This window comes from Brachyistius frenatus, unplaced genomic scaffold (assembly GCF_029030835.1).
Source record: "Brachyistius frenatus isolate BFR_SWC_R1_liver_20210118 unplaced genomic scaffold, ASM2903083v1 Contig_31, whole genome shotgun sequence".
Lineage (NCBI taxonomy): Eukaryota > Metazoa > Chordata > Actinopteri > Embiotocidae > Brachyistius > Brachyistius frenatus.
This window is the reverse complement of record NW_027210630.1, coordinates 2,106,413-2,121,307: the sequence shown is the minus strand read 5'-3', so window position 1 is coordinate 2,121,307 and position 14,895 is coordinate 2,106,413. Positions and strand designations below refer to the sequence as shown.

Genomic DNA, 14,895 nt, shown 5'->3' with positions numbered 1-14,895 from the left:
TTACAGTTTCAGGATGTCTGTGGCAATATCCAAATGTAACATAAAAATTTTGTGCGAGTTGTAGGACATGTCATTTTCTACTAGACAAGGATATTATCAATTCTGTTTGTACCCTTATGACACCACACACTTCACACACGCTGCACAATAAAATTCAAGACGTTTTGTGAAAACTCCCATTAATCATTTGAAACACTTTCCACCTAAGTAGACAATATATGGGTCATTATTACTCATATTGGAAACCATGTTTGACTTTGAGTAACAATAGTATGCTATCATAATCATTTTGCCAGCTGCCAAACTCTTCTAATGCATCGTACCAGATATATAGCAATCTAAAATCTCTATGCATCATCTCCTCTCTCACTATGACTGATTTAAAATTCCCACTTTTGTCTTTACTATTACAGATGAATTAAAGGTTAATAGTCAGATGTGATGTAGGTATGTGAACACATTTTACAAACAGTTACTCACCTCTGAATTAATAAAACTTGAAACATGTTTTAATCTCGTTTACTCTGAGTTGTGTACACCTGTTGTAACACATAATTTGTTGTCATCTTGTTTCAGCTGAAATATAGAGACGTTGTACTAGTGTTTTATATAACAGAAACATTGTACCTACAGTAAATCTTTGGGATTCCTGTGAAATTGGCTGTGTATTAGGGTGCAATGGATAGTTTTAAGATGATTTCAGTTCAACTAACATCCAGCATATCGAGCATCTGAATGCCCTTGATGTCTTTGCGATTTATAACAACTTAAAAAATATCTCATATGAGCAAAATTATGAATGAGGGACTGCAGGAGATAAATTCTTAGAGAGTAGAACGACAATACCTGTGACATGTATGAAGCAACTATTTAAATTTGACATGACAGACTGCTGCATCATTATGCAAGCTTTGGCTGAAGTGTGGAGTGCCTGTGCATTTGTCCTGTCGGACAAAATTACAATTTGTTAGCTGAAGCTTTGTGTCTTGTATGAAAAAATAAATAGGTGCGACCTGTGTTCGGCCACTAGATGTCGCTGTATTTATTCCAAAGATACCCTTCTCCACACTTGATGATCACTAAGTGAGAGAATGTCATTAATTTATTGTCATGATGTTAAATTCATACTTTATATTCTCAAATTATAGGACACTAATGCAAATGTAATTTTGCAATAGATGTATTGTCTCTATTACATTGGGCACTTCTAGCAAAGTTGTACACAGTGTACATATCTTAATCTCATCTTGTCAATTGTTTTTTTTTTCTTGACACCTGAACTAAACTTGAAATCCTGCTCTGGATGTTCCTGTATGTGAGTTTCTCATCTGTGGCCCAGTCTTGTGTAGGCGTGTTCCTTGTGTAGTCTTAGCATTTCCTCCAGGACTCACAGAAAGGCAAGAGTGCAACTGGCACCAAGCAAACACATAAATGATCTCTGCTAAAAAGCAAAACACAACCATGTGGAACATGGCTTCATCCTATCCGCCTGTCTTTTTCAGCGTTCAGTTGGAGAGCTGTTAAAATAGTCAGGTGGCACAAGAGAATGCAACATTTGAGAGTGTTCAAGAGGATTTCAGCTGCACTACTGAAGTGACTTGGCTCCATCAATTTGATTGGCTAAGGCAGATGTTAGGTGCATGGTGCAAATGGTAAAACAAAAAAAGAGGAAAATTAAGTGAGCCTATCTGTCTACCTATATTTTCTGTGCAACCAAATAAATGTTTAGTTTTATGTATTCAGGATATTCAGAACCAAAAACTGCATTGCATTTGATTCAGAGACAAATGCTTTGAGAGAGATGCTTTGGCAGAAATGGAAAATGCTCTGTTTCATCTCTTTCCCCTGCCACTCCAGCTCTTTCTTCAGTAAAATTTGATCTAATTTTCTTTCCCGTCCTTGGGTATTTCCCCACAGAAATGAAGGGATAGTGATTGCTGGGTAAGATTGGAGTGGATCTAATCTTCCACTGCTCTCAGTCATACTCCATTTCACTGCACATCTAATTTGTCACACTGCTGATGAATATGCCACAAGTTTCATGGGAAAGAGAAGGACATAATGAATATAAAACACACTGCGAGAGGGGAGAAGTAATTGCCGTACCGCACTAACCACAGTGCATTGTTCATTTGTTCCATCAAATTGCTGACACTATGCATGCACTATGGATTCATTGCTCTCCTCCCTCAGAACTTGATCAAGAGGTTAAAACAATGACAAACAATGGCGGGTTTGTTACTTGCCTGCAGAGTGGAAGCAGAAGCTTGATGGTCATTTTTGATCTCTGACTTCAGGGTCACTCTGTTTGCTCAAAGAGGGCACAAAGGGGCCTTTAACGCTGCACGCATTTACTGCTCATAATCAAGAGACATTGTGAGCATTGCAGACAGATGTCTTTCATTAGCATGCATGTGCAGACGCTTTATGCAATATCCTTTTGAAGCAGAAGGTCCTATAACATTGTATCTGATGGCTCTAATGTATTACAGTTTCACGACCAGTTTAAAAAAGCAGCAATATCGAATGGAAAAAAACAAACAAGCAGATGGTATGAATTTCATCTGCATAATGATATTCTAATTTCGTCATTATTCATTATTACTCTGGTTGTGATTGTCAGGGTGGTGATACACTCGGCAGCAGTCCAAGCAACAGGCAACCAAGTGAATCGGCAGGGTCAAAAAATCTGTTCAAATGTTTCCTGGCAACAAGATGTTTCTGTGTGTTGAAAGCAGTAATTCCATCCAAATTGCTTTTAAAAGTTGCCCACTACATAACTGCAGCCATGTAACTGCGCACAGAGACTCAGTGAGGCAGATTTTTTTTTTTTTTTTAAACAGACCATATGGAAAAATTCTACCCAGCTGTGTTTTGTCCATCCTGCTCGCGATGGGTCGAGAGTGAATGTCTCTTTAAAGAAGGAGATGATAGAATCTGTGCAGAGCTGCTGCATCACCTATCCGTGAGACTGGAGAGCGGCTGATGAGAAAGCCCTTCAGGACTCTTTTCTAAATAGGCATGAAATTATATCTCCCTCTGACTGAGATTAGCGTCCACGGAGCCTCTTGCGTTCTGCCCCCTCTTTTCCTCAGGCTCTCAAACCAAACAGTCACTTTGCAGTTTCAGCTAGTTTGTGCTGAAGTTTAAGAAAGTTCATTTTCATCAGGAGGTGCTCTCTGTGTCCTTCAGCTTCTTTCATGGGTCCTGCAGGATTTGTCACGCATACTAACAGTATGTGGACATCCATAGCAATGTTCTGTACTCATGATTTGTGCTTAATGGAGTAACTATTCTGTCACAGGAAAAAAAAGTAATATACTGTTTCAGGATATGCAATACATACTGTAGTGAAGAACGTATTGATACAGAGTTCAATCTTTTTTTTTAATCATTCCTTATAAGCAAGAAAGCTGAAAATGTTCTGTGAAACCGTGTGTAAGCTAAGTTGGATTCTAGATTTGAATTCAAACTCACCCAAAAGTCACATCAGTGCTATAAAGAAGAAACTCCACCTAGAAAACCATGCACAGTTAAGACAATGGAAGTATTTAAGTGTATGTCCTGACCAAATGGAAGCAGAGCTGACAGCTACATGACCAAGACCTCCGACCCAGTTGACACTCCAGGTCAGATTTTAGTGATTTCAGAGAGCATTCGTTTGAAAGTGAATCTGGACCAGTGCAGGAAAACTGTCCCTTTTGCAGATGAAGCCTGGCGTGGCGGTGTCAGTGTCAGGAGAGCACTTGATGTCTGCAGGAACTCAGACAAGAAGAGGAAGGTGGTTCCATATTGGCTCACCGACTCCATGACAAACACAATGTGAACAGAAATGAAGTAAAGCGACACACTCTCCTCACAACACAGATACAATTTACCAGCATATTTTAGGTGGCTAAAAATCAATATTTTTATTTTAAGAATGTATCAAGTGATGCACCCACAGGTAGGATTAGGGTTCCCAATTCCCCTCGGCTCTACAAAGCTACATAGCTTCTTACAAATCTTTGTTTTGTTTTTCAGGCCTAAAGCTTTGCTGTTTCAGTTTGCTTTTGTAGCATCATTTTCAGAAAACAGCAAAAAAATCGACAGCACAGAGAAACTGTTTGCAACTAGCTGGTGAACTGAGCAAAGCATGTAGCAGCTAAAGAGGTACAGTAGACATTTGGATGAGACCAAAAAAAAGCTAAAAGGAGAGTGAGTATATGGACTTCGATTCTTCAGATAGCTAGAAACACTGCCCCAAATAATCAGTGGCTCAATGTGTAAAGAAGCAACTGTTTATTCTGCTAACGCTTTTGCTGCCATTCCCACTGGCACATTGCTCACCTGAAAGCTATGCTGCTGTCACTGCTGCTGTTCATTTAGCAGTTTATATGCAGTTTATTCCAACCTCCACTCCAACGTACACTTCAGGCTTTACATTGTCAAAGCGGGAATTTATTAAACACTGTGAACACACAATTTCTGGTGGGATGAGCTTTTTTTTTTTTTTTGTTGGGAGGGATTTTTGCTTTACATGTGTTACCATGTAAAAGGTGACTGATTACCTTGGGTCAAAAGAGTATGCTTGGATCACCGTGACTGTCTTCCTTCACAAAAACTAACACATAGGTCTTTTGTGTAAGCAGCTTATCACGACCCGCTCTTATGTTTTAAAGTTCAGAGACCTCTACGGGTCATATAATTGACAACAATCAGGTGTCTTGTCATCAAATGACCTTTGACCTTACGTGGGGAAAAAAAAAAAGTATGACCTCTTACTAGTGCATTACTCTATGATGGCACGCAGTCTGTTACAATTACATTTTGTTGCCATGGAAACAATTCTAATGGGAACTCGGTTAGGATCTTTTGTCACACGAATGAGAGCCGCAGAAGCGATGCAGTTCAGATGATCAATGTAATGTGAGTTTTTCCTTCTTAGGAGGAGGAGATTGCTTCCTGTTTCCAACCACAAATTTGGACAGTTTTTTTTTTCAAAACTTCATCTACTGTTGCCCTGACAACAAAGTTTGCACGACTCTAAGCAATTTGTTGATAACGCACAGCATGGTTCATGGCTCAAGTCATCATTTTAACCCAAACCATTATTTTTTCCGAACCCTAATCCAGTGGTTTTTGTGCCTAAACCTAATCAGGTTGAGGGGTAGGAACAAATGACCTATGTGGTCGTACAGGTTAGATGACTTATTGACCTGTTACTTTGCTTAGTATGATTTTAACTTTCCAGCGTATTGTTGAGTTTCATAATAGGTTGGAGAGGTAAAGCTGAAACAGACATACTGTACATGTAGCTCTTTGGAAGCCGGCGCCGAATATTTGGGATGATGGCTAACCTCTTCTCATTTTTCATGTTGCTGAGGAAGTTATAAATGCTAATAGCCTTGGATATTATTGTGGTGCCATGGGTGACACATTTATTGTGGATGTTGTGGTCGGGTGGAAGGGGCGGTGATGAAAGGATTCAGCAATCCAGAAAAACCAGCACAAGTGTTTCAGAAAACACACTCCGTATCTTTGTGACACAACAGCACACTTTTTGGCAAATGGCTTGAGGGTAACAGCAGTTACTTCTCTCTTTGTGTGTTTTGTAGTTTTTCAGGAGATCCATGAGCATGTTCCCAAACATCTTTTGCAGTCAGAACATAAATGCATCGCAAAGCATATCTAACGAACAAGGTATAAACTTTTCATCAGCTTCCATCAAGTAAACAGTTTCCCTTATAGATAAACTGAAGTCATTGAGGCACTTTTCTGAATGGTGTATGGCAATTGACAGAGAGGAGTGTGAAATTGAAGGACTTTAAATCTGTAGATGTTGATGCAAAGTCAGCAAATTATAATGGATCCCAATGAGTGAAACGGGAGCAAAGTAACATATTTCATACCATATGCAAGATATGATAAATTTTTTATTTCTGATCAGCAAAAGACACACAATTGATGCATTTGTATCTTTCATGACTTTTCAGTACAGAGGAAAAACCCAAACATATACACAGTATGGGCATATATGTATATGGGTATATTTTAAAGTGCAAGTGATTCACAAGGGTCAATCATGCGTTACATAGCATCTGTATCAGGAACTTCAGTAATCTCCTATAATCTGCAATAATTTTTTTTGAATCTGATAGTAAAATAACTGTCACTCATATATGAATACAAAATAAACTTTACTATTCACTGAAGCTTTTTGATTTTGTTTAAGCACAACAACATTTATCAATCTATTTCAAGTCTTGAGAGGAAAGAGTACCATGAAGTGCCAGAGGTGAGGGAGATTTTAGTCTCTAGTATTGACAGGAACAGTTTCACAAAACTCACCACAGGTCAATTGAACAATACTCCAGTACCACCTTAAGCACCCTATGCCTGAATTAAAATCTAAAACAGAAGGAAATCAAAAGCTTTCTCTTGTTTATTGTTTCCTAATAGTCTTCAGTGGTCTCCTAACTTGGGCATGTCCTTGTCGAAAGAGACATTCAGTAAAATACAGGTGCATTCTCTAAAATTACCTTTACATTTTACTTGGTGAGGAAACAGTCAATTTGCCCTTGCCAAATATATTTGACACGAGGAATGTTCATAGAAAATAAATATGAAGACATGGATAGACATTAAAATGCAAATGTGGACTGATGCTGAGCTCACTGTGAGTAGACAGATCAGAGCGGCCACAGTAGAGGGGCATCTGGACAGCATCATACAGGGTAGTAACAGTTTAGCAGCAGCTGTTGGGTTTTGGATTTACCCATGGACAACAAAGATACAGACATATGTATCAATAGTACATGAAGAAGCCCTGACCCTTCAGGATGCGAAGTATTCAAACTTATCTCCATTCACTGGGTAAATAAAATATGCCTCAGTTGTACATGTACTGAATGTTTCAATGCCCTTTATAGTGGTTAAGATGCAAAGTGCATATTTAACAGAAAATATAAGCTAGGATATACTACAGTGTGACAATAGCTCTTAACTTCCCAAGTGATTCCTTCAGAACAGCTGTCCTTTCGCACCACGCGACACAAAAGAAACGATCATATTCACAGAACAAAAGAAACACCAGTTTACAAAAAAACACAGAAACGGAAAGCAATATAGAGGAGCGACGCCTTCACACCGTGAGTGCAGTATGAGAGCACACATGCTGCTGCTTTATTCACACAGCATCAGCTGGCACTGAATGAAATAAAGGTCAATTTCTGTGTTGCTGTGAATCCTTTGTGTGTGATTATTGCATAGTTTGGAATTCTTAACATATCTGTTAAATTGACACGGAAAAATAAAACATCTCTGTCTGTGCTTCACTCTAAGTAATCCAGGACAATATATAAATTCACTTTATTTTTTCAAACGGGGCTGGGTTGAGTTCCTTTCATGACGTAAAAAACGTCAACTTAAAAAAAACGGGCAAAGACAATATTTTGTATTATAACAATGACGAGATGACCAATTTGCAAAGTTAAAAAACAATTTTCTTAAACAGTGAACTGAACCCAGCCCTGTTTCAATATGCACAAATATTTGTAATTTACTCTAAACTTACTTATTTTTACTTTAAGATTATCTCATAGAAGTTCATGGTGCCAAACCACCATCTATCTACGTGGTACAGATAAAAGCAAACACCAGCATGAAGACCCTTCTCAGTGACTATGGCTCTGTACTAGTCTACTAATTCTGAGTGATTGTCCATTCCTTAATGGATGAAGTCTTCTGGCACTTTTTGTTACTTTTAATGTGCAGCTGTAATGTCCTTTAAAATACAAAAACTAACATCTAAAGCCTAAGTGCCATTTTCAAAGAACCTATGTAACTGACCAAGAAAGAACAAAGTAACCAAAATCATTATGATAAAAGAAGAGTCTGTAAGTTAGTAACAGGAATCAGTACATTTTTTGTACACATATTAGTAGCTATCTGCTGCTTGTAGCTAAATCCTTATACATGCATATTAATTTATCAACCTTTAACTTTGTGAGGTGTGGTCTGACATTAATCAAATATTTAGTTTGTATGGTTATATTTTAGATAAATATTTGTCTTTATAGTTCATGTCGGAGAAGCACTGCAAACAAGTGCGGAACCATTTCACAACTTCCCTGACAGGGTACTTGATGCTGCTGTTTGTTTTACTCCTATTACTCTTATTCCCAGGCCATCCAAATCTGCCGTTTTGTCAAAGCTGTTGGCGTCAGAGAGATACGCATAAGTTGCCCTTTGGCGAGTAGAAAGAGTGACAAAGTCCGTGTCGGGAGGAGGCTGGGGGTTGCCTTATATAACCAGACCCAAATTCACTGCGTGAATAGAGAGGTCTGGCCATGCTCCATTGAGGATTGTTCCTAGTCGTTGCATCCTAGTGGGCGTAGAACACAGGGTTAATTTTGAAACCATTAAAGCAGCCTTTAATCAATCTGCATAGACCAGCGTAAACTGCACGTATGTTGTATTCCGAAATTCCACCACCGCCACCATTGTTGGAACTACTTCAACGTCATCGCACTTAGGCACCCTGACTGCTCCCTGATTGGTCCGTCCTTCAGAGTGGCTGAGCAAACCTTGGTGTGAACAGGGTTTCGGGAGTAAAAATCACAGTGAAGACTGAAGCTGTGAGCAATTGCCGGTACGGGCCAGGTTAGGTCAGGGGTGGTTAGAATTGACGAGCATAGGACTTTCCCCGGGCAGACCTGTATTCGAGTTTGTGAGAAAACAAAAGTCAACATGGATTTCTTTAAGTAATGTAATGGATTTAACTTATGTAATGTTGGTAAAGTAATTAACGTGATATAGGTAACATTAGTTATGTAAAATCACTAACCCAAACCATGCTCTTTTCCGAACCATAATCAAGTAGGTTGGGGCCTAAACCTAACCACATTGCAACTGTATGTAATTTAACCCAAACCCTAATCTTTTCGCAAACCTAACCTTGTGGCTAAACCTAAGGAACCTTATGTGTATCTCTGAGATGACACCAGGCTGTGACAAAACGGCAGCGTTTGCCTCCCTGGGATGAGTACAGATTCAATTATTCCTCATCAATCTTCAATAATGTGCAACACCCCTTAGCACTGAACATTTGCATCTAGCAGCTGCAGTGACAACCTTTTTTTTTAAATCAGAAAGTGTGTCAAAACTAAGCTAACGCTTTGTTGTGGTCCCCTTATAACACCCATAAAGTAGATCACCTGACCTGAATGACCAACCTTGTTCCCCTATGGCCAGCACAGAGTCATGACATGGGTCCCATTCAGTCACCAGAGTGTCAGCTCACTTTTTTTTTTTCTTTTTTTGGCATAGAGCTCATGTTCAAATAGGAGCCGTGACTGAAGTGCTTTTTAAATCTGTAAACTGATTAAAACTACAAGAATGCATTAAAATAATAATAAAAAAGAAACATTAAATAATATAGTAGGAAAATAAATATCATTCCAACAAGGCTTTTTTTTTTTTAAATAGTCATTCTCCATCTTGACACTGGAAGCCAGTGTGTATGTCACATAATTCACCTCAGAGAATGATGATCATCAGTCCAAGAAGATGGCTGCTCTCAGTCTCATCGGTGAATGTGCTAATCAGCTACTGCACATACACGACTGCTTCACACTCACTGAAGAACACGGACACAGATCCCACTAAACGTGGTCCCACATGTACTGCAGAGCTCAACAGTCTTATGCATTGCAAGTGTCTGGATACATGATACGCAGAAAGTGCCATGACCTGGACAATCCTTATGTGCAGGATAATGATTTGAAAAACATGACCATGGCTACATCTGCCATCAGAAAAAAAAATTACAAGTGCTATAGCTATACACAATTTTGGTTTTTTTCATGAATAGCATTCAGGGCAGTTTGATGTTTTTTTGGTCAGTTTATCTCTCAAAGGTTATCATGAAACCTCTACAGACCTCACTCCGTATGAGCACTCTCTTTTAGAGGGCTAGCTATGGCTGTCTCTGATAGCGTAGTATACAGTACATTTAAGTGTTATGTTAGTGGCAGAAAATTGCTATGAAACTAATTTCCACATCTCATGCTGCTTTGACTGATCTTCAATATTAGATACATCTACCGGTAATTTCCCATTTCTAAAAATGTACCAATAATAATCGAACTACTGATTTCTATTCATGGACAAATGTTGGAATTATGAAATACTTTTTAAGTACTGGCTTGTGCTCGAGAGGCATGAACCACTATGGCTGTTATTTTTTTTTTTCTTTCTTTTTGTGCTTGGCTTTAAAAGACTTCTTAAGGATTCGACTCGGTTGGAGGACGTGAAGAGAAGTGAACAGGACCGTGTTGCACAAATGCAATCGCCACATGTTCGACACTTAACTGTGAGCGGACACGTTTGAAAACAGTCGATGGAAGAGGGGTTCTCTTAAGCCTAAAGTGTGGGATATACAATATAACGACAATCAAACTGATATCAACTCTATGGGCAGTCCAGCATTCCCTAGAGGTGCATATTTCTGTAACTTCCAGTTTGGCAGAGGAATGGATTTTTATCACCCCTAGGGAATTGAGGAGCTTTTGTGATGTTTTGAGGAGTGTGTGTAGTTGTCTGAATCTGAGTGGAAGTTAGGAGCTGTCACTAGCAGAGCGCTTTTTGCCAAAATGACTGGCAGAGTCTCTGTTTCGCAGATTAGGCTGGATCTTGTACATATGGGGACCCATGGACCAGCGCCAGCTCCCACGGCCCTCCACTCCAGTTGGGATGGCGGCAGCTGCAGCCACAGCAGTGGATGGGCAGGGCTTGTTCTGCAGCAGCTGAATAAGCATGGTCATCTCTGGGCCCAGCCGTGACACCATGCTGGTCCTAACGCGATCCACCGTGTCCTCATCACAGTCCATCAGGCTCTGTAGCAGCTTCCCATAAAACCTGGGACAACAAAGCATCACAGAGGGAATTTTTAGGAGCCTGAAACCAAGAAGGACAACAATGTGCAGCATGGCAATAAAAATCTGTTGCTGTGCTCTGTAATGGTTCAAATCCTCCTGTAGTATTTCCCTGCATTTGCACATGTGCTCCATGGTCTGATGTCATCCAAAGGGGAGTAACCATCGCGGCCCGAGTCACTACTAAGCTCTGCACCCCACCCTCCTATCCTTTTGTATCCACTCCCAGACTGCAATCCTACATGTATTACCACAACAATAGGAAAAAAAAACATACCATCTTGATATTCATACCATCTTGATATTCCTGTTTGAATTGCATACATTCTAATGTGTGAAAGAATGTGTGAAGCAAATGGAAAACAAAACATGGAAATCAATACAAATGTAGTCATCTGTTATGCGACATGACTCAAGGAATGCATTTGTTTATGGGCAGCACTTTGTGTCAATATATCGCTCAAAGAGTTAAAACTGTTGTCCATTACTGGAAAACAAAAGTTTTTTTTTTTTTTTACGTCTATTCTGGGGTCAGAATAGGCTAAGAAATGAGAGCCTGCTGGACATGACGGGGTTTAAATTCACGTGTTGTCATTAATCGTCGTGGTTTTAAAAAGATTACAAGAAAAACTCACCTATTGGGGAAGTGACTTGGTAGCTGTGCCACTTCACCAATAGCATCTGGATTAGATCGGGCAACAGTGCAGATATCCAGCTTGCTGTAACACTCCTCTTGGACTTCAGATATCATTCTTTGGAAGGTGGAGCAGCGGCGGATGGTGGGGAATGCCTTCGAGGTGATGCCATTGGCAATGCACTTGAGGCTTTCCTTCACGAATGCTTTACCCTGTAAAAAAAAACAAAAAAAACCCAGCAGTGCTTCACACATTCTTGCCCTGACTGTTACACCCATAGAATTCTACACAGCTCACGTGCATGCAGAGAAAGAAATAAAAGTATATACCTGAGTGTCAAATTTAGCAGCACTGTATAGGAAAGACTTGCAGATGTCATGCATGCCATCTGTGTCACAAGTTGAGTTTTCCAGGCAGGCGAAGGCTCCGCAGCCAACTTGGAGGGCACTGTTGAGACAACGTGCCACATCTGCTGTGGGTACAGAGAATGAACCATCAGCAGGGGAGCCAACAGTGGATTCAGTGGGAATCACTGCACACTCACTGAGCTCATTGCACAAGGGTTGCCAGGGTTTCAGCTAAAAAAAAAAAAAATGCAGCGAACGAAAGAGAATTTTCATACTTTGGTGATTCACAAAAGACGCGGAGTCACTCGGGGCAAACAGTGACTTGACTGGAGATTGGACAACTTACAACTCTAAGAGTCTCAGACACTACTTGGCACTGCTGCACTTTTCTCTTGGCAGGGACTTATATTGTACTGTTTGGTTCTTTTTTAGCAGCACTTGGATGAACAGTACCAGAAATATGTTAGTTTCCTGAAAATTGTTGGCGTGCCTGGAGACACTCATAAACATACACTTGTACCCCTTGTGCACACACACAAACATATTGTACACTGCCACCAGAGTCTGTCTTCTATTACTTTACACAAGCCGTAATTGTTAAAAAATGATTTTGCTTCCAAACCATGTTTTTCACTATTATCTAAGCACATGTCACAGTCCACTTAAATATCCAGAATTGATCTCACGCTCATCTACATAATGAAATACACATTCAGAAAAGGCTGCCATACTCATTTCAGGAGGGTCACATGACTTGAATAGTTATTAAAACGATTAACCCACCAGCAACCCCGATCCCCATCTTTGTAAAAACCCCTGAAACAGCCACCCGGCAGCAGCATTCAGTCAGCTGATCCAGTTTGGCCTTGAGAGAACAGCCCAAAAGTCTACACAGCTGACTTAAAATTTTACACCAAGACAGAGCTAGAAAATCATAATCTGTAAATCGGTGGATCCAGATAGTTGGCTTTCCTTATTCTTCATCTGCAAATCCACCGAGATAGCAAGCAGCCTGACTCAAATCCTTTGTAATAACCATTAAGAAATGTCACTGAGGAGACTAAGCCTACTTGGCAGCCTGCGAATCTGGGGCCCCATGATGACCTGCACAGTCAGATAAAGTCTGCCGGCCATCAGGGACCAGAGATTGCTCTCAAAATACAGAGAGTGAGCTGCACATCTTATGATGATGAAGCAATTCCTGCAGAAGGGAATGAGCATCCCTTTTACCCACTGCCTTTTTTTTTTTTTTTTTTTTATCATCACTGAGCAGTACCTTTGTGTTAAAAAGGAAAAGTCAACATTTGAATGGAGCATGCAGATCTATGCTTTGCTTTCTTTCTCGTTATTACAAAGGGTTTTGACTTGGCTCTCTTTTCTTTTATAGATGAGAAATGTCAACTAATAGGGTTGCATTTATTTATCCCCAAGGCACAGGCCCAGTGACGAGCAGTTAAGCTTTTTCTGAGGCGTGCTGAGAAAAAGGTACAATGGTGTAACCTACTTCTTTTTCTGACTTCAAGGCTCTACAGGAAGGCTCCACGGGAAACGTTATGTTTTATGCACTGATACCCCGTTAAGTCTACTACAATGCTGAACAGTGGAAGCTATGCAGCAGCCAAAGCCACGAGAAAGGGACTAACAGCATGACACAGCCTGCACTCTCAGGTGTCAGCACCAAGCTCCATGCTCATCTGTTGCCGGCAGGACACCGGCAAAAACCACAGCGTTAATCCCGCAGCCTTCTCCGTGAATCAACGCGCTCGTTTAGACAGAAAAGGCTGCATAGGCCAAAAAAAAAGAAATTATGAGAAAAAAAATCTCCACATAGTACGTGAGCAAGGGTAGGGCTGTGCATTGTATAAATGGTGTGTAAAAAGGAAAAAAAAAAGAAGAAAAGCAAGCAGTGCACTCCAAGATATGCAGATGGAAGCAGCGTGTTACTTACAAGGGCTATTGGCAGAAAAGCGTGCTCTCCTGGGCGAATAGGACTCGTTTTGATCCAGTTCATATGCAGATGCATTCAGCACCATCAGGAGAAAAAGTCCGGTCCTCAAAGGCATCGTCCTCTCAACACAGATGACACAACTAAATGTAAAGAGACGCCTACTGCTTTGTGTGAAAATCATAAGAGTAACGCTCCAAAAGCTCCCGCAGCGCAAAAACGGGACGAATGTAGGCTATTACAAGTAGGCTGCCGGTAATTTCTCTACACTGGACACCCTCACTATCCTTTTGACTTGCATGACAGATAGCACCGATGTTAAGTCTGCATGGGTTTATATGGGAGCGCTGAATATTACGAGTTCAGCGGTGGGACCAATCAGAACGCGGTATTCAAGACCGTGGTTCTGCTCTCTCCACTACTAATTGATAAAATGATTTTACAGGAGCGAGCACTGTACATTAGACAGCTCGACATCCGGGTTTATGGCATTATTTCGTATTACATGTTTTTTTATTTATTTATTTTCTGGTAAAACAGTTGTCCCTTTTTAATTAGACCCGTTTTCGTGACATGATATTTCCACCATGCTTCCCCCTTTACATCCATTTTCAGCTTAAGTGCGTTTCACCTCATTACTGATCACCAATCATTCTCTGATCCCTCACTTACACTATTCCAGATCAGCCTTGAAACAAGGCGTGTCTTTGATCAATAGAATACATTTATTTGTGGTTAAGTGTCTTCTGCTGAAATAATTAAATAAGAATTACAATTTTTTTTTTTTTTTTTTTAAATCGGACTATTATAATGCTACATTTTTTCTTAAATGTCCAATATGTAGGTTGACATGAACCCATGCAAAAGGTAAGGGGTCGTAACTGAATTATTATTGGAAGAACAAGAGGAGCACTGTTATTCCCTTCCTTGTCTGATTTGTTTTCAAAATAAGATTTAATAGGAAAACATCAAATAGTGGAATTTGTCCTCACTACAGCATATAGTCTCCAGGTGAGCTTTGCTACAAGCAGAGGATAACAGTCCTAATTTAA

General features: G+C 40.1%; 1 protein-coding gene across 2 annotated transcripts; it reads right to left on the bottom strand.

The window, feature by feature from the left end:
* Positions 1-5,897: 5,897 nt before the first annotated feature.
* On the bottom strand, positions 5,898-14,099 carry stc1 (stanniocalcin 1). 2 transcript variants are annotated; one of them, XM_069699808.1, is made up of 4 exons: positions 13,847-14,099; positions 11,881-12,023; positions 11,552-11,763; positions 5,898-10,899 (listed from the first exon to the last, which is right to left on the bottom strand). In XM_069699808.1, exons 1-4 carry the CDS (start codon positions 14,025-14,027, stop codon positions 10,599-10,601), a joined length of 837 nt encoding a protein of 278 aa, XP_069555909.1. In that variant the 5' UTR covers positions 14,028-14,099; the 3' UTR covers positions 5,898-10,598. The 2 variants fall into 2 exon arrangements, with proteins under 2 accessions (XP_069555909.1, XP_069555911.1); XM_069699810.1 differs by having other exon boundaries at positions 11,881-12,020.
* Between the last annotated feature and the right edge of the window lie 796 nt (positions 14,100-14,895).

Bases quoted from the DNA above. Each gene is read 5' to 3' on its own strand.
- stc1 (XM_069699808.1), bottom strand. From the start codon at position 14,027: ATGATTTTCACACAAAGCAGTAGGCGTCTCTTTACATTTAGTTGTGTC. The intron at 11,764-11,880 runs GTATATACTTTT...TTTTTTTTACAG, and splicing joins CTGCTAAATTTGACACTCAG to GGTAAAGCATTCGTGAAGGA. The intron at 10,900-11,551 runs GTGAGTTTTTCT...TTGTTGTCCCAG, and splicing joins CCAAGTCACTTCCCCAATAG to GTTTTATGGGAAGCTGCTAC.